We start from the raw sequence: 23,117 nt of genomic DNA, 5'->3' as shown, positions 1-23,117 counted from the left end.
CTCGCACGATGACGCAATAAGAACAGCAACCTTGCAGGTGCAATGTTAATTAGATAAGGCTACAATTGGCTTTCCACTGCGTCTGGGGAAGAATCACGTGTGTTCCGCAACTTCCAGTTTACATAACTATCATTTGATATATCATGACATTCTGGTGGTCCAACAGCAATTCAAGTATCGAGTTCAACATTTATGAAAAACACTAGCCATGGACAACATTATCACCTAATTGAAATAAGGAATAGCGAAGCCATCACAGTAAGTATTAAGTCCTATCGATCTCCTTGGGATTGACTGGTCGACACAAGAGAATAACTACTTAAAATTCACCCGCACATAATATAGAAGCGTCTGAAAACGTATACTGGGATGTCCCAGCATTGAGTATCAATAACTAACAAAGAAATCATTCAAAATGCAGAAAATACCCAAGTCTTTTTGATCCATTCACTACAGTATAAAATCATATGGAATAGGCACATATCGCGTAAAATAAATGAAATTCCTCGTATTCTTCTATCAATGATTACCTTGATTTCATGCAGCAAGAATTAACCTCGGCTAGATTCCTAATCGACCAAGTCTGTTGTATAGCTTGAAATGACGTTTCACCCTAGCAATAACCTATTAACCAAAGTCACTTCTCAACCTTAACCTACTCTCGATGCCGAATGCTTATCGAATCAAGGCGTCACGAAGAAAATTAATAGACAATAATAAGTACGGCATGAAACACTAATTAACTTAGAATCAAGAAAGAAAATTGATTAATTGTATTTACAACGATAGTAAATAGTCATCCGAATGACTGGCAGAACCAAATCTATATCAGCTGGCGTACATTAGGCCATTATGGTACCAAAATTTAGCGAAAGATCGAAAGAATGTTTACAAGCTGGTTTAAATTCTATCGACTAGGATTAAATAACCTGATTCTCCCATCAGGAAAACCTATGAGCGTCTATGTTGAGAGAGAAGAACTAGCACTTCATTCATTTTTATGGGGAATCATAGGAGGAAACAGAAGTATACGATTAAATTTGTAATTAACTCACCTATTCGAAATTCGCCAATGTGTCAATGATAATGAAATACTACGAAACATATAAGAAATGAGGGAGTGTCATCCACCTCCCCTTTTACCTCTGACGAAAACACAGAAGATTAGCACCGTAGAGTTCAAGATGGCGCTTGTTTCCGGCACCAAAGAAAATAACGGTGATGGCAGGATGTTTCATTTAATGTTGTATTTTGTTTCGTATTTGTGCATGTCCTTCTTCTGAGAAATTACGGAATACTGTGAAACCTGGTGACGAATTCCTTATCAGTCGAAACTAGATAATCATCGATAAAGGGCTTCTAATCTTTTCCGTGTACTACGCGCTGTCAATGACAGATCATTTTTACAGAAACTCGATGAGGTATATCTTGGCATTTTGCGTTATCCATTTTTTCGGAAATGTCAGGAAGTTAGAGGGTATTAAACAAGGAGTAAAAAATAAAACGTTTGAAAATGTATTTATTAAAATGATGAGGTAAATTGTTACACACCAAGATGAAAATTTACAAGACCTAATCATTGCTGCTCATTTCATGAACGATGGCTCGAGCCATGTTTCTGGCGAGAGCAATTCGAATCATAGCTTCTTTACGCTTAAATGCTCGGTCATAGCCTCCTTTACAGTGGTAATTTGCCAAGTCGTCTCGATCATCTTCCATATCCATAAGAAGGTCGTCTTCACAATCTTCTGATAAAGGCATTGAATCCTGAGGATCGCTCTTTAAACTCCTGGCCACATCCGATTGCCGATCTGAAATCAAATCCTCCAAGCAGTGCATCAGAGCATATGTGTCATCCGAAGTTAAAGCCACATCATTTGATTCAAGTAGAGGAACAGCATCCATAAGCAATGTCATCCAGAAACTGCGAAATGAAAAGGAAAGATTTTAAGATGGAGAACTATACTTTGAATTGTACTGATTATAATTGACTTGCAGGCTAGCTTCATAAAGCCTACATAATATAAAATGCTTTTGAAGCAGGTACAAAAAATATTCAAGAGAGATAATTTCATTTCTAGTGTTGTATGTAAGCGACTGCTTCCACTAATTGTAAGAATCTGTTTTAAAAGGAATCTTTGGTGGGTCAATGATACAAATGTACAGGGCTTCATAAGCATCAATCATTGATTGGGGGTGGCATAACTCCTACAGGCAATCTTTCATATATATGTATAACTGCAGCACTAACACATTAAAATCTTTTATGCCTTTACCAATAATATAATTGACCCACTGGAAAATATATGCCAGAAAAGATGATGCTTAGAGGGTATCCTGCCTAAATCATAAATCCAGGCTACGCCCATTTAATACATGCTATGAGTGGAAAATTACCTTCATCTTTCATTTGCTTCCTCCAACCCTGTACTATTTTCAACATTGGAGACAAGGAAAATGTTTGCAAATGGATCTTTAACAATATTATCTTTTTAAGGATAACATCAATTATTCTTCAGGTCAAGGTAAAAATTGTAGTAAAAATAAATACAAAAAGCAGCTTCCAACATAATTTGGCAATTATTCTTCGGAAGAGCCTGACTCTCAAGAAAATAATGCTCCTCTCAAGAAGCAAAATTGTAAGAAAATTCTACTTCCTCAGATACATAGGACCCGAATCAGTGTTAAGAATGGTATATTATGCTCTTGCTGATTCAAGATTGCAATACGGTATAGCCTGCTGGGGTGGAGCATATTTTATCAACATTAAACCATTGATAGTGGCGCAAAAAAGGGTTATCAGGGTTATAACGCGATCATACATATAATCTAAATTAACCCCTTAACTGGGGAGAGCGACTATAGTCGCAAGCAGACTCCGCTCCCCATGTGGGGAGCGCGACTATAGTCGCGCGTGCCGTCGCGTCGCAATGTTATGCGGAGAAGGCGTGAATATTCATTCTTAATGCATCATTGCATGTTTTTTGCTTTGTCAGAGGTTCTATACCAATATATTTTAAGTATATTGCCATTTTTGTGCAATAGCTTTACTATAAATTTTTTTTTTCGAAAACGGCATCTCCGAAAATCGGTGGATTTGCTCCCCCCACCAGGTGAAAGATAAGGAAATTTCTGCCCCCAACCAAGGGGTTAATAGACAATGTGCATAGTAATATTAGATAGTTTGATTTACGTAAAATAGTTATGAAAAATACTAGAAGTGAAGTTTGGATTATCCATGTTTTCTGATTATTCGTGCCGCCTCTCCCCATCAATAGCCCGGATAATCGGGAGTGTACTGTATTATGAGTGCAAATAACTGATTTTAAAAAGTAATCAGTAAAATTAGTTACAATAACTTCTTTTTAATTTTCCCTACTCTAAAGACCACCTGGTATCTGGAGAATATTGCAATAAAAATGTGGAATAATTGAGTCATAGAAATTTCTAAAGTTTCAATTTCATTTGCTATGCATACAATTATAACTACCGTAACAACACCAAGGGTGTCATATTTTGTACCAATCATAAGTAGGCTACAACATAAGGGTGGATGAACCTAAACAAGCAAATTTTGGTACTCAGAGATTTGAAGTTATCTGTTGGCATAAGTAAATCAGTGAAATCAGTAAACTACAGAAATCAGACGTTGGAAACTTCACTGACAGGTACCATGCCAAGTAGCCTCCCACCAGGTGCCTGGGATGCAACTGCTGAGGGACGCGGATCCGTAATCATTGAGCCCGATCCTGCACCGCAGTGCTTGAAAAAGAGGAGCACGGAACTCCTGTCAAGGCAATGGGCGCACAATTATGCCGTCGCACAGTGGCAGTTATGGGACACCAGGACTTAAAGCAAATTGCCTACGCAGGCGAGTGTCTGGCTATGACTCATGCTATCTCAACTTCCACTTCCCCTGCTGCTTTCACTTCCACTATTCCATTCCTCTCCAGTTTGGCCTTGACTGCTGTTTGCTATGAGAGGTAAGAATACTAATCATTGATTGAAAACAAATGTGACTTCAGTGTGGACCTTTTCTGCCTGTGGTTTACACTCAATTTGGCAAGGCTCTTGGGATGAAAATACCCAGAATACAGCAGGAATACATATTATAAATAATGAGTTTATGTGCCAAATTTATGAAGTTAACTTTTCACATGCCTTTGACTATCTGCAATGCCAAAATCATTCACCCTTATAATTTATTAAAAATATCATGGCGACTGAGAGGCAGGCCAATTTATTTGGGGCTGAGGGTGAAGGGCACATGACTTCCTGAAAACCAACCAAAATACCAACCAACTAGGCAGAGCCTAGCCTCCGGGAAATTAAGTCACTTTCAGACCTCAGAAGTGTACTCTTAGTAAGTTAGCTGTGTTGCCAAACATCCATTGCCTATGTTTGCTTGTTGTGCCGTGGTGATCTTTCCTTATTTCCTCATCCAACTTCTACCGATATACTTTATTCCTTTCTACATCACCTCACCATCATTCCTGCAGATTCCTTATTCCTTTATTAACACTTCCATCATTTCTTCTTCCTTGTTTTGAGGATAATTCATTGAGGAATTCTAGACTTTCCATGGAATAATACCTCACACCCACCCCATTAAGCTTCACCTATACATTTGACTCTCTCAGACCTTCGAGGCAAGATTTTAACAGACAGCTGAGGGTAGAGCTCATCCCAGACTAAACCTCAATATGAGAGAGTAGAGACCAGTTCATTTACCAGGGCCTCCTTTGTATTTCAAAGATTTTTTTGAGGGGAGTCTCTATGCTTAACCCAGGATTTGAACAAGGGACTCACTATTATGTAGTAGCCAAGTGCTCTTCCCACTCATCATGATCCCCTGTTTATAATCTGGTTCACCAATATTTCTTCCCATTACAAACCAAGGGTACACTTGTGTTACAAGTAATACATATCTGCTTAATTAAAAATTTTCTCATTGCTTCCCTTTCCCTTGAAATCTCAGACCTATCTAAAGAGACTGAAGGATTCGACTATTGCCTGCAGAGGCAAAACAAAATCTAAGTCTGAAAATTGCACTAAGAAAAATCAAAGTCATGAAATGGGTACTCACTATTTTGGGGCCAGATGGGATGAAAGTAATGACACAAGTAATGCTGCTGCTTCCCTGAAGTCTCCAGCATTATAGAGCCTGTGGAATTCACAATATTTCCCTGAAAATATGAAAAAAATATGAAAACCCAATCTTCAGAAGGGATCAACTCAACTTGATACTAAAAATATTAGAGTATTAATATCTAGTAGATAGAAAATGAACTAGGACACATAAAGCAAACATTAAATAGACCAAATTAGCACAAAGTCCTTATTGAAACTTAAACAGATTTTTTTTCATGCTACTACGATATTCTGGGAAAATACAAATATTGAAAAGAAAATTTTATTACAGAGGAGTGTGACTTGGCTGACAATATTTCCTCATATTACGACAATATGCCCTTTCCGACTCTGATGCCTGAGGATATGAAGCATATCCTTCATTAACGAAGAGGTATGTATATTATTAAGAATCTTTATACATAAAAGGAAAACAGACTTTGGATGATAGCCATCTAATAATCATCAGAAATGATAGTGCCGACTTTCCTCATGTATTAATTTTCAATGAACTACTCTTACAATCGGGCAGCCTGTGGATTAGGCACCAGTCAGCAGTTTCTGACACATAAAAGGGAAAGTGTTGAATGGAAAACTGAAGCAATTTGGAGAGACTCACATTTGGACATTGCAATCCCTTGGGCAATAAAAGCTGAAGGTTAATATCTCCAACATAATATGAAAGCTCTTTACTTGAAAATTTCTCCTTCTGAGGATCAGAATTTGACTAAAAAATTAAAATACACACCAACAAGTGAAAGCAAGATTTCTTTAAATTGCATTGTCCTCATTTTATTCTTTGAATCCCCGATGATCTTGAAACTGGAGGAAATCGATAAAAAGATTTCCATAAAAGATCATTTGGCAAAGAAATGGAGTGAAACAACTGCCTAATCCAACAAGAAACAACTGAAATATTTCAATATTTACATCACTTCAACTTGATATAGAGCCTATTTTACACAGGTCTAGGTATTGCAAGAGATAAAGCAGCTTCAATTTTAGCAATGGAGGGCAACTGATCACACGGAGAGTGGAAGACAAAGTAGCTGGACATGTTACAAAATTTGCTCATGAAATCAAATTTTCTAGCTATCACTCAGTGATACAACCCAGAGGTTGGTATGGTTAGGTGACTGTAGAGCTCACTCCAGACTAAACCACAAGCACACTCAATATAGGAGGGCCTTACTCTGAGGTGAACTCTATTCTCACCTAACTATACCAGCCTCAGGGTTGACTCACTAAGTGATGGCAAGAAAACTGGATTTTATGAGCAAATTTTGTAGTATGCTAAGCTACTTTCTCTCCCCTCTTTGTGTGATATGTTGCCTTCCATTGCTTAGAGCAAAACAAGAAATTAAAAGTACAACTATTGATTAAACCTTGGGATAAATACAGAGACTGAAAAAATGAGTACATATTTTAATTTCAGGCATGGTGATGAAAAAAATGAGTTTATATCATTAGCATCCTCCTCAATGCATCAGCATAAACTCTCTAAGCTCTGTCCCTCGTCCTTCCCCCTGATGCCTACATAAAAATGAATGTTTGTTCTGAGGTTTCCGCGGCGTTTCTTCATAAGAATCTTGGCTTCCGGGCATTCCTCTGCATTGAGTTGCCCATAAGTGGAAGATTTTCTCCAGCCATCCTGCTAATGTCTTCAGGTCAGAAGGAGAAACTGTCGTCACCTATGGACAACTCAATGAGGAGGAATGTGCGAAAGCCAAGACTCTTTTAAAAATGAATGCATACATTCCATTTTTACCTTTTCAAGGTGAGAGGGATTTAGAACTAATGATTAAAAAATGCAAATGGAATACAATACCTAAGAATGTAAGACGACCACTAATGAGCATACATGATCCCAAATTATCGAGGAGATCCAAATAAGAATGCGATTCTGAAGCAAACTCTCCAGATACACTGTAGCCCTCGAGAAAACGATCTGCCAAATGGGTTGCAAAGCCAGCATCTTCAGAACGTAGTGCCCAAGCAAGTGCCAAACCACATTGGCCGCGAGCGAGTGCTCTCTTTCCCATAACTTTGCAGGTAGTCAACACTGGAATAAATAATCCATCTATGTATTAATAAAAGTTATCAGTAATGCAACCCTGAAAACAATCTTGCATCATGAAGTGAGCTTGTGATAGAAATCTTTGAGATCTGCTGCTTCTGCATTCAGTTATCAAATGGCCTCAAAAGTAAAATATGTAATTCAGGGTGGCCAAAATAAAATAAATATGTATCAAGCAGGGAATTCCCGAGTTGTTCAGACTTTAAAGACTATTTTACCACCTTACGGAATATTCATTTCCTAAGGAGCTAAAACATAATTAGAGAGATGTGATTAAGTGTAAAAAAAATAACTTTAAACCAAATTATGTGACCTGGTGATATGAAAATGAACTTTTACAGCTACGAAGCACCAAAGACATCCTCAGAATATGATGTACAGATACGAAAAATTTACCCATGTGTTAGTGGATGTGGAAAAATTACCATTTTATTATTAAAGCAAATATAAATTTGCCAGTCCCTTTGATAATTTTCCCTGACATTCCATGACTTTCCAGGTTTTCTGGAAAAGTGAGCACCCTATTAAATCATACTCATGAATTTTTCCTGGTTTTTCCAAGGACTGAGGGCATAAAATTTATCAAAGACAAGCTGAATATCTTAATCTAGAGGCAATCCAGTTATAATTAAATGCAAATTCTGAGCATGGAAAGCAACAGGTCTAACTTTCAAACATAAATTACCATATTATACCGCAAAAAGAAATATTTCTGATGAAACAATCAACATAGAACAAAAAAGTTAAATTAAGCACCACAAACACCTACCTATGTGCCTTAAATCTCTTTGCTTGGCTATTTGAATGACTTTTAAGGCCCTCTTTTCTGAGGTTAAAGGTACACGTGGCAGAAGCAAACTCAGGCAAGATTGTCCAGAATTGGGGCAGTGATCAAGATAGCTGACGCCAACCTGCAAGTTAAGCACAGAACTATAAACCTGAATAGAACAGAGATATCAACACAAAATTTAGCCGTGTAGGAAGTAGCTAAAATGTTTAATCAAAATAGATGGATAAGAACAAATGACCATTTTCTTGATGGCATTTTAACTCTTTTCCAGTGCCACACTCCCCCTGCATCTTTTGGGTACATTCCCTTGAAATACATACACGTCGTTCTTAGAAATGGCAGGAAAGAAAAGTTAGGAAAAGGAAAGAAGGGAATGATAGGAAAACAAAAAAGGGTGGGGCCTGGCAAAGGAAAATTCAACCAAACACTGGATAGCTGATACCCCACTTAGCATACTAAATCTATGCACAGCAAATGTCACACAGTAATTAGTAAATGCATTCAAATGGTATCTAAAATGATGCAATGCCAAGAGGCAATCATTAGCACTAGTATATGAGAATTGCTAAATGTTCCACCATTATAACAAAACAGCATTTACCACAAACATGAAAACACAGCAGCACAACCTTTGCATCAATGGTAATGATTGGGTATAGAAGGAACAATGAGGGACAATTAACTTAAGTTAGAGGATTAGCAAAATGCTATTGAGACATTTCAAACACTATAACAAACCTTACGAAATCAATTAATGATTGGTAGAGGTCTGTGAAAGTGGTTTCATGAAAAATGGGGGTGCATCTCTTATGCGAACTTCCTATCTTCCCCCCTCCCTTTCACCGGTCGCAAGTCCTAGGGGAACTGAGTGGTCTTGGTTTTCAGCGTGAGTCAGTCATCTGAAATGCTACGTCAAAAACAAGCGGCAGGCAGGGGAGTTTCTCCCTTAGTAACATACTTTTTAAATGCTCCTGTTTGCTTTTCTTACTTGTAAGCATCACGCCATCACATCAGTACCTCAGAGGTAAACATGGAAAAGATTGCACGGGGTTTTTCACTCCTGAGGGCACACTAAAATTACTGCCATGAATGGGCATCCTGTGGAATTTATACTGCAAATAGTAATCGCATATCAAACATAGAGAAATGCATAGTTTTATAGGACAATACCTGGTTAATAGCCAACATCTGCTTTGCCGAGTAATTTCCATTATGCCAAGGACCTGATTTTTCAAAAATCATCTTCAGACACTAGTATGAGGATTATTGCAACTGAAAATTATATTGGTGTCAAAACCTGCGGTTTAAAAAATCCAAACGAGTGTGCTAATTGCTGGACTAAATGGTGGATAGAAGAAATCGGATATTATAAGTGAAGAGTGCTGAAGGAGAGGTCAAGGGGAAGGAGCGCACTCCCTCGGTCTTTCATGCAACGAGGCTATGAGCGAAGGAGTAAGGGAAGAACACGTGCAATCTTGTATGTGACGTTGCTGCCTTCAAAGCAAAGGGGGGAAGGCACAGCAATGTGATACACACAGCATGCGTTGCCAGATGTTTCCAGTCCGCCTCATCTTGTTTGAATGCACTCATGCTACGCTTGTTTCTTCCAAAATGGTCCTGTTTGGACTATGTTGAATATTAGTGGCCTTGTTGTGACTATGTATAAAGCTATGGGACTATAATCAATAAATTAGAGCTTAAAAAACTTAAATGCTATCAGATATGCATCGTGTTAGGTCTCATTCTTTTTTGAACATTGTGTGTGTCACACAATCATACAACTGCTGAAAGCTATCGAGATATCTTCGAGCTCAGTAGGTGACTCACTGGCCTCCAGAAAATGGGAGAATTGAACCTGGTAGACCGAAAAAGGTCAGTTGGTGAGATGGGGTACGGATAAAACACGTTTCCACTGTTCCCGTGTAACTTAATATTTTCCTTTGAGGCAAGGCTTGAGAAGTTTCATGCTATGGGCCTGTCGTGTTTTGCCTTAAAATTTTCCATGGCTGCAATTCTATTGCAATACTCCTATGAGAGCTTTTGAACAAAATTGTTCGTGAGTAGGACAAGCATCGTAGAGCAACGGCATATGCGAAGAGAGGATCTCTTTCTACTCCCTCTTATGGGACGTTGCATTCATGAAAGCATTGATTTAAAATTTCAGATTCAGGTTCAATTTCTTCGACAAATTTGGATCCGGAATATAAGGTGTAGGGCATTATCCATGGATATTTGGATCCGAGGTATCCGATCCGACCATCCCTTGTAAGCATCATAATGTTAAGAAAACAAGTGAATATCTACATAACTCCAAACGCCATACATATTGCGTAAATTTAGCTGAAAAAATGCAGCGTAAATTTTTAGTATTGAAAGAGGAAATTTTGATAACTGTCGAAAGTCCAGGCATACATCTGCAACACCGCGCGATAGGATAGAAAAATATGCCGCAAAATTTTTTAGCTTTAAATTACAAGCTTTGATGCTCAAAGTAGGGGTGCGTCTCTTACACGCGGGCGGCATTTACATGCGTTTATAGAGTATGTACTACCACATTCGGTTTTGATGGTTTGTGGCATCATCAAGTAAAACCTGATTCCATAGAATATCCACATCAACTCAGTCATTATTTTGCATGTGACTGTCATTGCATGAATTTCAGGGAGCTCCAGTATGAGTAAAAGATTCCATACCAGTGCCACTGCATTTTGACCAAAAAATAAGAGAAAGACAACAAAGCAGAGGAGGGTAGAGCTTTAACGGAAACCATAGTTAGGCATATTACCACAATACTTCTGCCCATTCCTCTCTACTTTACAGCAAATTTTTTGCCAAGATATAACTAGGATTCTCATCTAACATTCTCACATCCACCAAGCTCTTAGACTTATGAAAAAACAAAAGTTGCCACAGAATCTTCATGAGATGGTGACATCATTAAAGTGTAAGCTTATTACATAATTTGTTTGTAAAAAGGAGTTACTCACAGAAATGGAGTGTGAGCATCAACAAACCAAGGGAGGCCACAACATGGGGCCAAGAAGTGGCTGTGACATGGAGGCCTGACCAGCAGACATCATCAACTTATCTCCATAAGGGTTAAGGCATTTTTTGCCATGAAAAGTTTAAGAAAAGGGTGGATCGATAGGCAGAAAATTATAGGTATCTTTAGTTTTCAATCAAAATTTACAATAAAAAATGGCGAAAGAGCCCATTAGATGCAAAAACTTAAACAATACTCTACCTTAAACAGTCCAGACACTATTTGGGCATTGATACAGAAACACAGAATGCCAATGATATATGTATGTGCATTTTTATGAGGGTAAAGATGCGTGCATAGATGAGAAAAAGAGAGGCTTGCACACACAGCATGAGTGGAAAGAGAGGAGATAGTAGAAGACATTTTCATATAAACAAATGAGAAAATTAGCTTCAGCTGCAACTACTTCAGTTAATATGGGAAGGAAGGAATATATATGTTGAAATTCTACCCAGGATTTAAATAAAGTTGATAGAATCCAAAACATGAGTAATCTAGTCTAGTATGTTGATTAGCAAAAATGCCAAAAAACAGCAAAAACATATCAGAGTGAAAATTATTTTGGTTTTAAGAAGTAGCAACAAAAAATTGACTGTGGGTCAGAGGAAAATGCAACACAACTTTTTTTTGAACAAACAAAAGAAAAATGTAAATACTAAAATGACAGAAACTGAGAAAATGAATCCCTTACCTGCCATAGGGATTGATGCCCAAGCAACATAGTACCATAGTCAAGTAGAAGGAACTCTCGGAGCTTGTGAGCAACACTGCAAACATTGAACAAGAAAGTTAGCAACTGCTTTGAATTAAATTTGACAGAATAAACATTGTAACGTTTCAATTAATTTCACTTCGTTTTCACGTTACTTTCAAACATTTTATTTCACTTTAAATAATACATACTCGGGAGCAAGGGAACACCCGTCCGCCATAACTATCACAATCCGACTCCCCTCTTTACTTCCTCTTGCGCCGTCAACAATCCCAACAATTACCTCACTCCACCTCTGCTGCTTATTATTGCTTTTATTTCGTCACACCAACAACCAAAACAAACCACTCAAAATTAGGTGTTACATTTGCCCCATTGGAAAAGAAAATGGAATGACATGCAATTTTCTTTTTCAAAGCCTTCAAAAACAAAGTATTATGGGTTACGGGCGTGGCCCCAACGCCTTCAGTCTTGAACCTCCCCCTTTCCATCACACAAACACAGTTCACTCCACCTCACACACCGGCATTTCACTATTCTATCTGTCACACCTCCTTTACTTATCACTCCCCCTCTTTGCTCACTTCACTCATTCACTCATCACTGTCATCATTCATTCCAAGCATACAAATATCAACCCTGCACTTAATAAATAATCAACAAACACTTTTGCAATCATCCATATGAAACCATTTCACATGTATTTACCCTCATTTTCCTTCATATCACATCACCCTTCCACCGTCTCTCCAGGGTGTAACCACTCTCGCCACCTATCTAATTGCCCCATTTTAAATTTTACTCTCCTCCTTTTCTCCTTCCTCCTTCTTCTCTTCACCCGACCTTCGTCCCTTCTTACGTTACCTTCACGTATCCTAAATATTCTCGCGATCCTCTCAGAGTCACCTTCTCCCGCCGATCCAAGCTCGGTTATGTGACTGCTTCCTTCCGCCATCATGGAATTGACAAGGTGCTGTCGCTCCGGTTGGCGCGCCTCCGCTACATTGTTTAGTGCAGGCCGCTGATCAGCTGATCTCTCGCCCGGCCGGTGAACGTATCCATCGCCGCGAAAGTTTTTGTCTCGTCGTCCCTCTCTCTGCTGGCTCGACGCCTGCCACTCCCGCTGCTGCGACTTCCATCCGTGCTGCTTGCTGTGCTGGAACGCGCCTCCCGACGTCCTCCACGCACTCTCCTCACGGGGTCCTGATGTATGCCTCCCATCGAACGTCGGTACCTTCAACTGTACCGCGGATGTCATTGTGACGCCGGGTCTCGCGTCTTTCTCACGCACGATGCGTTGGACTGCTTCCTCATCTAGCCCAGCTGCCTTTGTGGTGGATTCTTGTCCTATCTCGTCCGCCATCTTCCCGGGCACTTCCTCCGCTTGTTTTTCCTTTCTCCCCTCACATTCTCGCCGAAACGCCGCTAGCCCTTCGTTGATGCTTTTCATTGTCTCCTCCAACTTTTTGTCTCTTTCTTCTTGTTTACTATCTCGCCTCTCCCGTTCTGCTTCCCATTTTCTATCTCGACTCTCCCTTTCTTCTTCCCATTTTCTATTTCGACTCTTCTGTTCTTCTAGCATCTGTCTTAGTAGCACCCGTAGGTCACTGTATCCTTGGTCCTGCGTCTCCATCTCAAACTCATGTGTCTCTATATCTACCCCTTCTTTTATCAAAAGCGGTTTTAAACGCTCTTGCAACTCAAATTTCGCCCCTTGGGTCGTCGATCCCCGATCCCTCAACAAACTTTGTAAATCCACCTTTTTCAGTTCGTAAAATTTTTTCACTCCCGCCATCTTGAATTCCCGCTCTCTACGACGCGACTCGTTCCTCAGGCGTTCCGTGGTCTCGATCCTCTCGAGAAGTCGTGCCCTACACGTTGCGGCGCCAAAATGTAACTTTTCAATTAATTTCACTTCGTTTTCACGTTACTTTCAAACATTTTATTTCACTTTAAATAATACATACTCGGGAGCAAGGGAACACCCGTCCGCCATAACTATCACAATCCGACTCCCCTCTTTACTTCCTCTTGCGCCGTCAACAATCCCAACAATTACCTCACTCCACCTCTGCTGCTTATTATTGCTTTTATTTCGTCACACCAACAACCAAAACAAACCACTCAAAATTAGGTGTTACAACATTTAGGTCTGATATCACAAATTGCTATAAGCAAAAATAGGCAGACGTAATAGATTCTAATGGATATGACAAATACCAAAATCAATTCCATTACCAATGAAAATGAGATGCGATCACGTGACAAGATTCTTGAAGAGAGACTGCAGTTGCAAGATTAAATAAAGTAGCAAAGCATTACCCTCTGATTTTGACGGATTCTTGGTTGCGATAAAAGAGTGCAATAAGCAGTGTGAGATAGTCATCAAAATTCTAAATATTATAACCTTATATTAGAAGACCTAGAATATAGAAAGGAATTACTATTACTTGTTTTGCTGCCCATCCAGAATGTTCAGTCTTCCACAATGAAACAATAAATCTGTTAGATGCGTGGCGAACCATCCAGATTCAGCAGTCTGCTGTAGCTGTTTTATAACCTGAGAAAAAAAGAAAATATGGTATCACATAAATGTACATACATAAATTACTATTACATAACTATGTTAGATAAGGAAGGCAACTGGGTATGTATGCTCAAGATGTATGTCTGTATTATAAGAATTAATGTTGAATTAAATGTTAATGCATTAATCAATGGGAGAAAAACAAAGTCAAGTGATAATGGACGGTAATTGTTGTTGACGGTGCGGAAGAGAGAAAGGGAAGTATGGTTGTGAAAAAGTGTGGCGTGCATGTGGGCATGTCATCGCTCCCAAATTTTTTCACCGGAACAACTGATGAAAAGTGTTTTTAAAGTGTATTAATCATATTTGTGAAACAAAACTGGGATTACCACTATTTATTTTATGTTCATGGAGTAGTGAAATAGTCCCACCAGGCCAGACTAGGTATTAACCTGCACTTTCATTTCAAAGTTTTAAGAAATTTGAGAGGGAAGTGCAAAGGAAACATTCGGAACAATGGTGATCAGGTGACTGGTTCCTTCACCATGGCAACGCCCCAGCAGAAATGGCCTTGCAATAAAGTAAACTGCTAATTGGCCTCTCAGGGGAGGTCTGTCATTTCCCACCCTCTTTATTCTCCAGGCTTAGCCCTGTCCGACTCATTCCTGTCCTCAAGTATGAAGAAAAATCAACTAGGGAGGCATTTTGATGATGTGGAGGGAGCATGGTGATCCACTGGGAAGCATTGTGCTACTAACTGAAAGTTTCCAGGCTCAATCCTGGGGGAAGACTTTGAATACTCAGTGCAAAAATCCTCATCCCCCATTTTTTGGAGAAAGGGAGATGATATAGTGCATACTTATGTGTGGGAATGGAATGTGTGTCAGGGGTAACAAGGGATTGGGGAGGGAGAGGACAGGCTTTAAATTTGAATATAAGAGAACACAGACTGGCAAATTGAAATTCGATGCAGGAATTGGAACATACATACTGATTGGTAACATGTTTCATACAAGATTTGTGGCAGCATGTGGTGAAAATTCTTAGCATTGATTAAATTAGGCATACATGTGCAATTTTTTACAAAAGGTTTTTAAATTAAGAGGGCATAGTGCAATATCTAATTTAATCAAAATGGTTCATATTTGACTTTACCAATATGGTTTTAATATGAATTGGCCTATTTTAAATCACCCAAATTATTCTCAACATATTTAATCAGTGATTAAATGGGTTTAAAAATTCTACAAAAGGAATTCAACAATTTTTTCATAAACAGGAAATAATACAATACACATTTGCAGCCATTAACTTTTTGGTCACAGGGATTTTACCCAAGTGCAGAGGAGCAGAAAACTTTACAGCAACAAATGATGGAAAAACTAAGCTACCCTTAAAAATGACGATATCCAAGAGTAATCAGTTGATCTGTCCTGGCTACTATGTTTAGTCCATTTCAAATGTCTTTGCTGAAAGGCAGGCCCAAATTTTTGGGGTGGTGGGCAAAGGGCACATAAGTTCCTGAAAACCAACCAAAATGCGATAGGAGGAGTCTACACTCCATGAAATTCAGTCACGTTCAGACCTCTGTGGTGTTCACTTTGTGAGTTAGCTAGCTGTATTGCCAAGTGGGAAGAGGGTTTTAGAGGCAGTCATTATTTTCATTCAATGATGAAGTTGTTTGAGAAAACATGACATGCCCACCTCTCTCTCTCTCCTCATTCCTAGAGCCGTAGGTCGCACCTTCTGCTGCAACATTACTTAAAACGTAGTGAGCTTGCACGACTGGGCCAGTTGCAAAGATATTTGAAAAGGATCATACCCCTGAACTAATACATAAAATATTATGATATGATTGAAGGTCAACTATAACATTAATTCTCAATATGGTTTATAGGCATTCATTCAGAAAAAGTGGACAGACAGCGATGATGCATAACAATTGTGACTCTAACAAAATTAACCTAGCTTCAAACTAAATCTAAACAAGGAAATCCATGATAACTAAAATTAATGGTAAACTGAAAAAGTTCCCATCATTACCTGGTGTAAATTAGATTCCATGAGAGAAAGAATAAGGGAATCAACATGCTTTGTAATTGCTGATCTTCCACCATAGCCTCTGAATTGTGACATGCACTGCTGAGCATGAGAACCTAAATGAAATGATTTCACTGTAGGGTCTGTATACAACAGCCAGGCAGCAAGCAGTTGTTCCCAAGACTCGCATTCTCTCACAGCTTCTTTTAGGGCACTATCTTGACCAATCAGTATCTGAAAATAGAATAATAAAGACAAACTGTAAAGAAGATGAAATGACCTGACTAAATGAAAAAAAAGGTGATGACCTGCCAGGCATGATTCTGTATACCATGGGATACCTAGATAGTAGAGCATAACACTAATAAATTTAGGGCTAAAGACTAATTACCTACTTTTGACCAAATGAAGCCAGATATACACAATTACAAGGCAGAGATTTACAACCCATTGGTACTTGAGTATGCTGACATTGATTGGAGATTTTACAGAGGAATATATTGGCATGGAGTCTATGAATTATCGAAAAATGTACAGCGTGATAAAACTCAAGCAACCAATGATTACAAAGTAAAAATAAAATTTTTATGAAAAATATCCAGTTTAATGGACTACAATAGGTGTTGACTAAAATAAAGAACATGCTTACAGGGCCATGGTCTTGAATAAAACTAATAATATTGATGTATTCAACGGTGTTCGGCGAGATGTTGTGGAACATAATGATACAATGGTAAATGAAGAGCAAACTTAGTGCATGTCCACAGTAATTTTATTTGGTACGACGCGTTTCAGCGACCTTACTTCGCTATCATCAGGTACAAAATGCCAAATTTTCGTCAAGAAGTCATATATATATACAATCATGCAAATGGGAGGGGTATATTTATGAGTCGGCGGAAGTGGGAGAGGGTTTGGGGGGTAAAGGATGGGGGAAGGGGGTGGGGAGGTGGTTGGGATACGTAAGGATTTGGGGTTCGGTTGAAGGTTTGAGAGGGGGGAGGGCTAACAACGGGGAATGACTCAGGCGGGGATGACGGGGAATGGCATTTTGTACCTGATGATAGCGAAGTAAGGTCGCTGAAACGCGTCGTACCAAATAAAATTACTGTGGACATGCACTAAGTTTGCTCTTCATTTACCATTGTAATAATATTGATACAGAGTCAAGTAGGAAGCTGATGGAATGAAGGATGAAGGAATCTCAGCTGATGGCCACACTAACATGTCTTTGGATTACTTACTTTGGAGAATATAAACGATTTTTAAGGACAATGACTTATTATTAAACAAATTGCATATAAGCTGGCATCCATCTATATTAAACACACCCAACTTTAAATGTAATTTGAATTCAGGGCCAATAAAATAGCATTTGTAATACTTGAACCAGGAAAAAAAACTCTTGACAAGATGAAATGCACAAATGAACCCCCATTTTCCTGATTATTGATATTAGGTTTGAAGAGATGGAGAAAAATAGTACTATGAAGCAGATGGGTTGGATATATAACAAAATTCATATTACACCACCTCACTTCAGGCACTTTTACGAGGAAAAAGCAGATGTTTATGTATTGTGTTAAACAAGAAAGAGCAACACGAAGTGTTTTGATATTTGTTCCTTTTTTCCTTCATGAGAGGCTCCTTAGGAGTCCTTACATATAATCAGTTGAATGGTGAAGTACACTGAAGTGCATATTCAAAAAGCTGAACCTTAAAAAATATCCATTAATATTGAGCAAAAATTCAAATAACTCACTCAAGACTCTTCAATGTCAACCAAGATTTAAATCAATAACAATTTCAATGATCAACTTCGATTTAAGGGTGTTGCACTAACCTTAGCAATAAATTCCAACTGAGGCCAAGAGGCAAACACACCAGCTTCTATTTTGTTGGTGCAAGTAACTTGCCAGCATTTCCACCTCATTTCAAACTCGTTGACTGAAAGCCCTCCATAAACCTTTAAGAAAGACAATGAACATAGAGGTATATTCAACTGCTTTGACTTATCAGCAGCTGGGGTCAAACTAAGGCTCACTGACCATAACTTACACATAGGCAGCATTAAATTCAAATTTTCTATCAAAATATCTTTTATACTTTCACTAAAACCAGTGACAATTAATGAAAATAATTTTCTATCAGGAACTCCTAACAAGAGAAAGTTATGAGTGACAATTGATATTGGAGAACCAATTACTATGTTAAAAGAGAAAAATCTATAATCAAAAGTATATTTACAGCAACATTTTATGGAAATTTTATAAAACCTTTAAAATTAATGGGCATGAAGCTATTTCAATGAGATTTTTACTCTAAAATTTTGACGAATAGTGCTTACATACGTACATAATATTGCAAGCCTAAGACTTCAGACCTCCATTCCTCCCTATTCCAAGCTATTTCTACCACTCTGATGCACTTATCCCTGTATCCTTCTTAATCTATCCCAGGTACTTGTCACTTGTTCTTTTTCTGAGGACTTCTCCATCTATTTTTCCATCCATTATGTTTACCCCATACTATCTACTTTCCTCTAACTCATTAAGAGTCTTTCTTCATTCTCATTCCTTATATATTTATGCTTCCTCCTTTCAGCTATGATGTGATTAGTAATTCATGGTTTCTTGATTTTGACCAGCCTCAAGTTGTACCTCTGCTATCTCTCTGATGGTATCCTAAAGGCTACTCCATCTCTTATCCTCACTTGCCCCCTAGCTATTTCCAGCTTATCATTAATCGAAGCTGCTAACCTTCTACTATTCTCCTCTTCCAATGGCTTCAAATTCCATTCATGTTACCGTTGTTCTTCTCACTTTCTTGTATCTCAACTGACTTTTCATTACCACAAGGTTATGGTCACTGTTTATGCTGCTTTTGGGGTAAGTCAGTATTTACCTTACCATAGCATAGTCAATCTGATGTCTGCTTCTGTCTCTTGGCATCTTCCATGCATATCGCAAAGAGGCTGATTGACACATTGCTTCTAATAACAGAACTCCACTCACATTTCTCCTCTCTTGTTCAGTTTCCTCAGTCTGAACTCTTCCAATGAGCCCCCATTTTTCCCATCTCAGACCTCTGCATTCCCATATCCTACTACTATCAGGTTATCTTTCCCTTTGACTTTTCCCAGGACCCCTTCCACTTGCTCATAAATTTCTTCGATTTCTTTTTCCAATTGGTTTGATGCTGGCATGTACACCTGCACTATCTCTCAGTCTATCAATTCTCTTCCATCTCGACCAGTATAATCCTTTTCTTGTAAAGCCTACATGCCTTGATTCTTCTTTCCTATTCCTTCTTTAGGATACTCATAACGCCTACAATCCTCTGGTTATTGCTTTAGTACATAACCTGCCAATACCCGCAGAAGTTGTCTGCTACTGTCCACTTGATCTACCTTATTCCTAAGACGTTCAAATATATGAAGCTAATCTCCATCTTCAAGTTCTCCTGTTTCCTGCACACCCCCAATGATCTCACGTTCCATATGTCAAGCCTTTATCTGACTAGAGTATCCTTCCCAGCAGTCCCCACCCAGAGATCCGATTTGGGGACAAATTCACATTCAGAATATTTTACCAGGATGGATGCCATCACGTCAGGTTGAATGCAAGGCTGCATCTTTTAGGTAGGGTAAGGTGGTGTTTTCCTGTTGCCTTCCACATCACCGCACTCTGACCAATTCCCTTAAACTCCACTATTGCCGAAAGTTATTATAGTTGATAGTGGACTTATCCTCTGCATCTTCACCGTGAAACTGTTGCCTTTCACCAGTCGAGACAAGCAGATAGGGGCAGCTTGTTACCATAGTTCTAAGATCTATCACCATTTTGGAAGGAATGATACATTCTTTTCACCTGCTAAATTAGGGAGCATGAAAATTTTCCACTGCTTAAGAAGGATATAGATTCTCACCATTACTTACATCACCATCAGAGTACTGCACTAATCACATGGATTTGGATATTTATTACAAAAAGTTGAGTTCAATTCTTTCCTAAGTCAGAAAAACTTACACTTTATCATTTCAAGGTTAAATAAAAAATTAACATTTCTGAGGAATGAGTAGTTCAGGAGAGATAAGATCTACAGCATTAAAATAAGCAAATAATCCATACATACTGCATAAACAGGCATTGTCCTGAGAGCTTCATCCAGAGCACGGAATGGGTCTTGACGTGATGAAGAATGGAGACGAAGAAGACGACGGGCTTCACCAACCCGACCTTGAAGGACAAGTCCATTCAAGGCTTGCCAATATTCTGGATGGCTCTCAGCCCCGCTGCTAACCCCCAAATTACTTGTAGAAGCTGTCTCATTTGATGTGACGACTCTGTTCATCTGCTGATCACACTTAGGGAAATGAAATCGTATCCACTCCAATAATTGAGGCAATATGGCATCACCTATAAATAAAAAGTACTAGAGCAATGAAACAGTTTTCAACTTTATAGATGTTTCAATACCATCACAAGCATCCCATATTTCCTCAATCCACATTATTAGTAATTTCCTTCACTACAGGGAAAATTATTAAATCATTTCTGCAATCATATGAGAAATACCTTGCTAGTAAACCTCTCTGTTTCACAGATAACTGAATGCTACGATTGCACTGGCAGCTTAGAACTCTGGAACTCTTTTCAGGGTGCTACTTTTTTAATTTAAACGTGATTCCTTGTGCAGTTTGCAATCATAGTCACAAGGTAACAACATCATAATGATTCACATTAGTCTTGCCAGCTTTTTTTAATCATTACGCCTTCTAGTAGGCATTTGATTAAAAATGAAGACTTATATTGACAAATACATACTACTAGCTGAATTAAGCGACTTACAACTCTAAATTAGACTTTCCTTGGAAATTTGGAGGTGTGTCTAGTATTATAGCAAGAAGAATAGCTAAGTCTGGAAGATGTGACAGAAAACACTAACATACGATACAAAACACATGCTAATGAGTGATTACAGAAACATAGTATTCATCCCCATGTTCTGTAAACATCATCACTGTAAGAATAATTTTTGATGTTAGAAAAAGGAAGATTGAATACGAATGAATATATACATGCACAAAGTGACAATCAGTTCACAGCATGTTTGACTTGAGCTCTGACTTTGACTTACTTTCCATCTATGGAGTAACAGAGGAGTGCAATCTTACGAGTTTAGAACATGTATATCATATATGTATGCTTTCAACTTAATGACTAAGTACTCACCTGGTGTAATATTAATAAAGAGAATTTCACACAAATGCCAGATGTACTCAATGTTATAAAAGATGGCAACATATTTCTGATATTGATCTCTCTTGGAAGGAGTCGTATAAGCTATTTCCTGAAGGTTCTCCAAACAAGCCCTTACTATAGACCTAATGAATGGAAGAGAGTTAGAAAAATATTGAGATAAAAATATTTTAAGTTACCATGTAGTAATAAAATTGAAGAATATTCTACAATGTGACAATAAGCTGTACCTGTATTGTCTACTGAGCTTCAAATATTCTGCCTGAGCATCCGTTGGTGCACTTTTAATTTTTTTCACATTCTGAACAGCAATGAAAGTACTATTCGATTCGTTCAAGAGTTTTCTCATAACAGGCTCAAAGAGCACAACATCCAACTTAAGAAGGTGAACATAGGCATTGTTGTTTACAAATGCACTGGGTTTATCTGCAGGAAAGTAAAATTCGTATTGTGAAGACATCATTGAAGAATAAGAGGTCAGACCTTATCATTACAGTCAAGATTCATGCTGTGATTTCCAGTCAGCTACATGAAATTAACACACTACAACATTTGGAAGTTTCGGCAAAAAAATAAATAAAACAAACACATCTTTACCTTGGGAATTGGCGGTGGCATGACTAAAAGCATGTATACTAAGTTTATCACCCGCAATCCATTCACCAACTATACCGGCTTCTGCACAAACACGATCCGGAATGCCCTAAAATTACAGATTTATTTACATTACCAGAGGATACCATAAAAATATTTAATCGAATAAATGGCAAAACATACGATAATTTTCGGGTCGAAGGGAGTTGCAGCTTCAGTCATCTTTAATGCATGGACATAAGATATTTATTTTGATGCACTAATTCAATACACCCCGCGTACTCTTCTTTGCAGAACAAAGGTAATGCGAAATGCGATGATCGAAAGCGCTACTCAACGGTAAAATTACGAACTATTTTGCGCGCGGTTTCACCGCGTTTAAAGGCTACGACGACTACGACAACGACAAGCAAATCCGACATGATGTTTGCGTTTATAATAAACTACATATTGTGTAGCAATTGGCAGGCTAAAGAAAATTGATGAGATATAAGGAAGCATGTATTTTTTGGCATCTCATGGGAAGCCTTCGACCAAACTATAAGGATAAACTTAAACTTATTTCTCTTACGCTCATGTAAAATTAACGGATTTCTCAGGAGAATCAGTTAAGGTAAACTTAAGAAGGAAATGGCCACTACATAACAATATATAAAGTATGTTTTAAAGTCAGTGATAAGCTTAATATTTTGCTTATTTGTTTAATTAACATCATCAGCATGCACACGAAATAGAAATTCCATGTGTTACTTGTGATATATACATAAAGTATTGGTCTAAAATTATTTTGATTCATCAATAGAGCACATTTTATTTGAGTATCCCAATTAATTGTTTTATAAATCTTCATAATTGCACTTCAAAACTCATAAACTTTGAGTTGATGAGAAGAGAAATGATGTCAATAACTATAGCAGGTATAACATATTTTCAAATTAAAACT

General features: G+C 38.2%; 2 protein-coding genes and 1 long non-coding RNA gene across 6 annotated transcripts in view; 1 reads left to right on the top strand and 2 right to left on the bottom strand.

Annotated features, from left to right (window-relative positions):
• Positions 1-1,284, bottom strand: part of LOC124160807 (epsin-2) — a 38,424-nt gene extending 37,140 nt beyond the window's left edge. Inside the window, exon 1 of one of the 4 annotated variants that reach the window (XM_046536916.1) lies at positions 1,144-1,284. The gene's annotated coding sequence lies outside the window, so the exon portion shown is untranslated. Of the gene's footprint in view, positions 1-530; positions 756-1,055 lie in introns of those variants that run through there. The other 3 variants (XM_046536881.1, XM_046536890.1, XM_046536908.1) reach the window with 3 other exon arrangements.
• Positions 175-3,755, top strand: LOC124160867. The gene is made up of 2 exons (XR_006865253.1): positions 175-258; positions 3,669-3,755. It is a non-coding gene; the product is annotated as an uncharacterized LOC124160867 (long non-coding RNA).
• LOC124160806 (nuclear pore complex protein Nup85) lies at positions 1,503-22,474 on the bottom strand. Its single transcript, XM_046536855.1, has 13 exons — positions 22,358-22,474; positions 22,178-22,283; positions 21,811-22,006; positions 21,554-21,705; positions 20,454-20,737; positions 18,163-18,285; positions 16,323-16,553; positions 14,203-14,312; positions 11,732-11,807; positions 7,977-8,118; positions 6,959-7,192; positions 5,087-5,186; positions 1,503-1,924 (listed from the first exon to the last, which is right to left on the bottom strand). Exons 1-13 carry the CDS (start codon positions 22,394-22,396, stop codon positions 1,573-1,575), a joined length of 2,145 nt encoding a protein of 714 aa, XP_046392811.1. The 5' UTR covers positions 22,397-22,474; the 3' UTR covers positions 1,503-1,572.
• Positions 22,475-23,117: the final 643 nt, after the last annotated feature.

The sequence above is a fragment of the Ischnura elegans genome, chromosome 1 (assembly GCF_921293095.1).
Source record: "Ischnura elegans chromosome 1, ioIscEleg1.1, whole genome shotgun sequence".
Classification (NCBI taxonomy): domain Eukaryota; kingdom Metazoa; phylum Arthropoda; class Insecta; order Odonata; family Coenagrionidae; genus Ischnura; species Ischnura elegans.
This window is presented reverse-complemented; position numbering and strand designations above follow the sequence as displayed.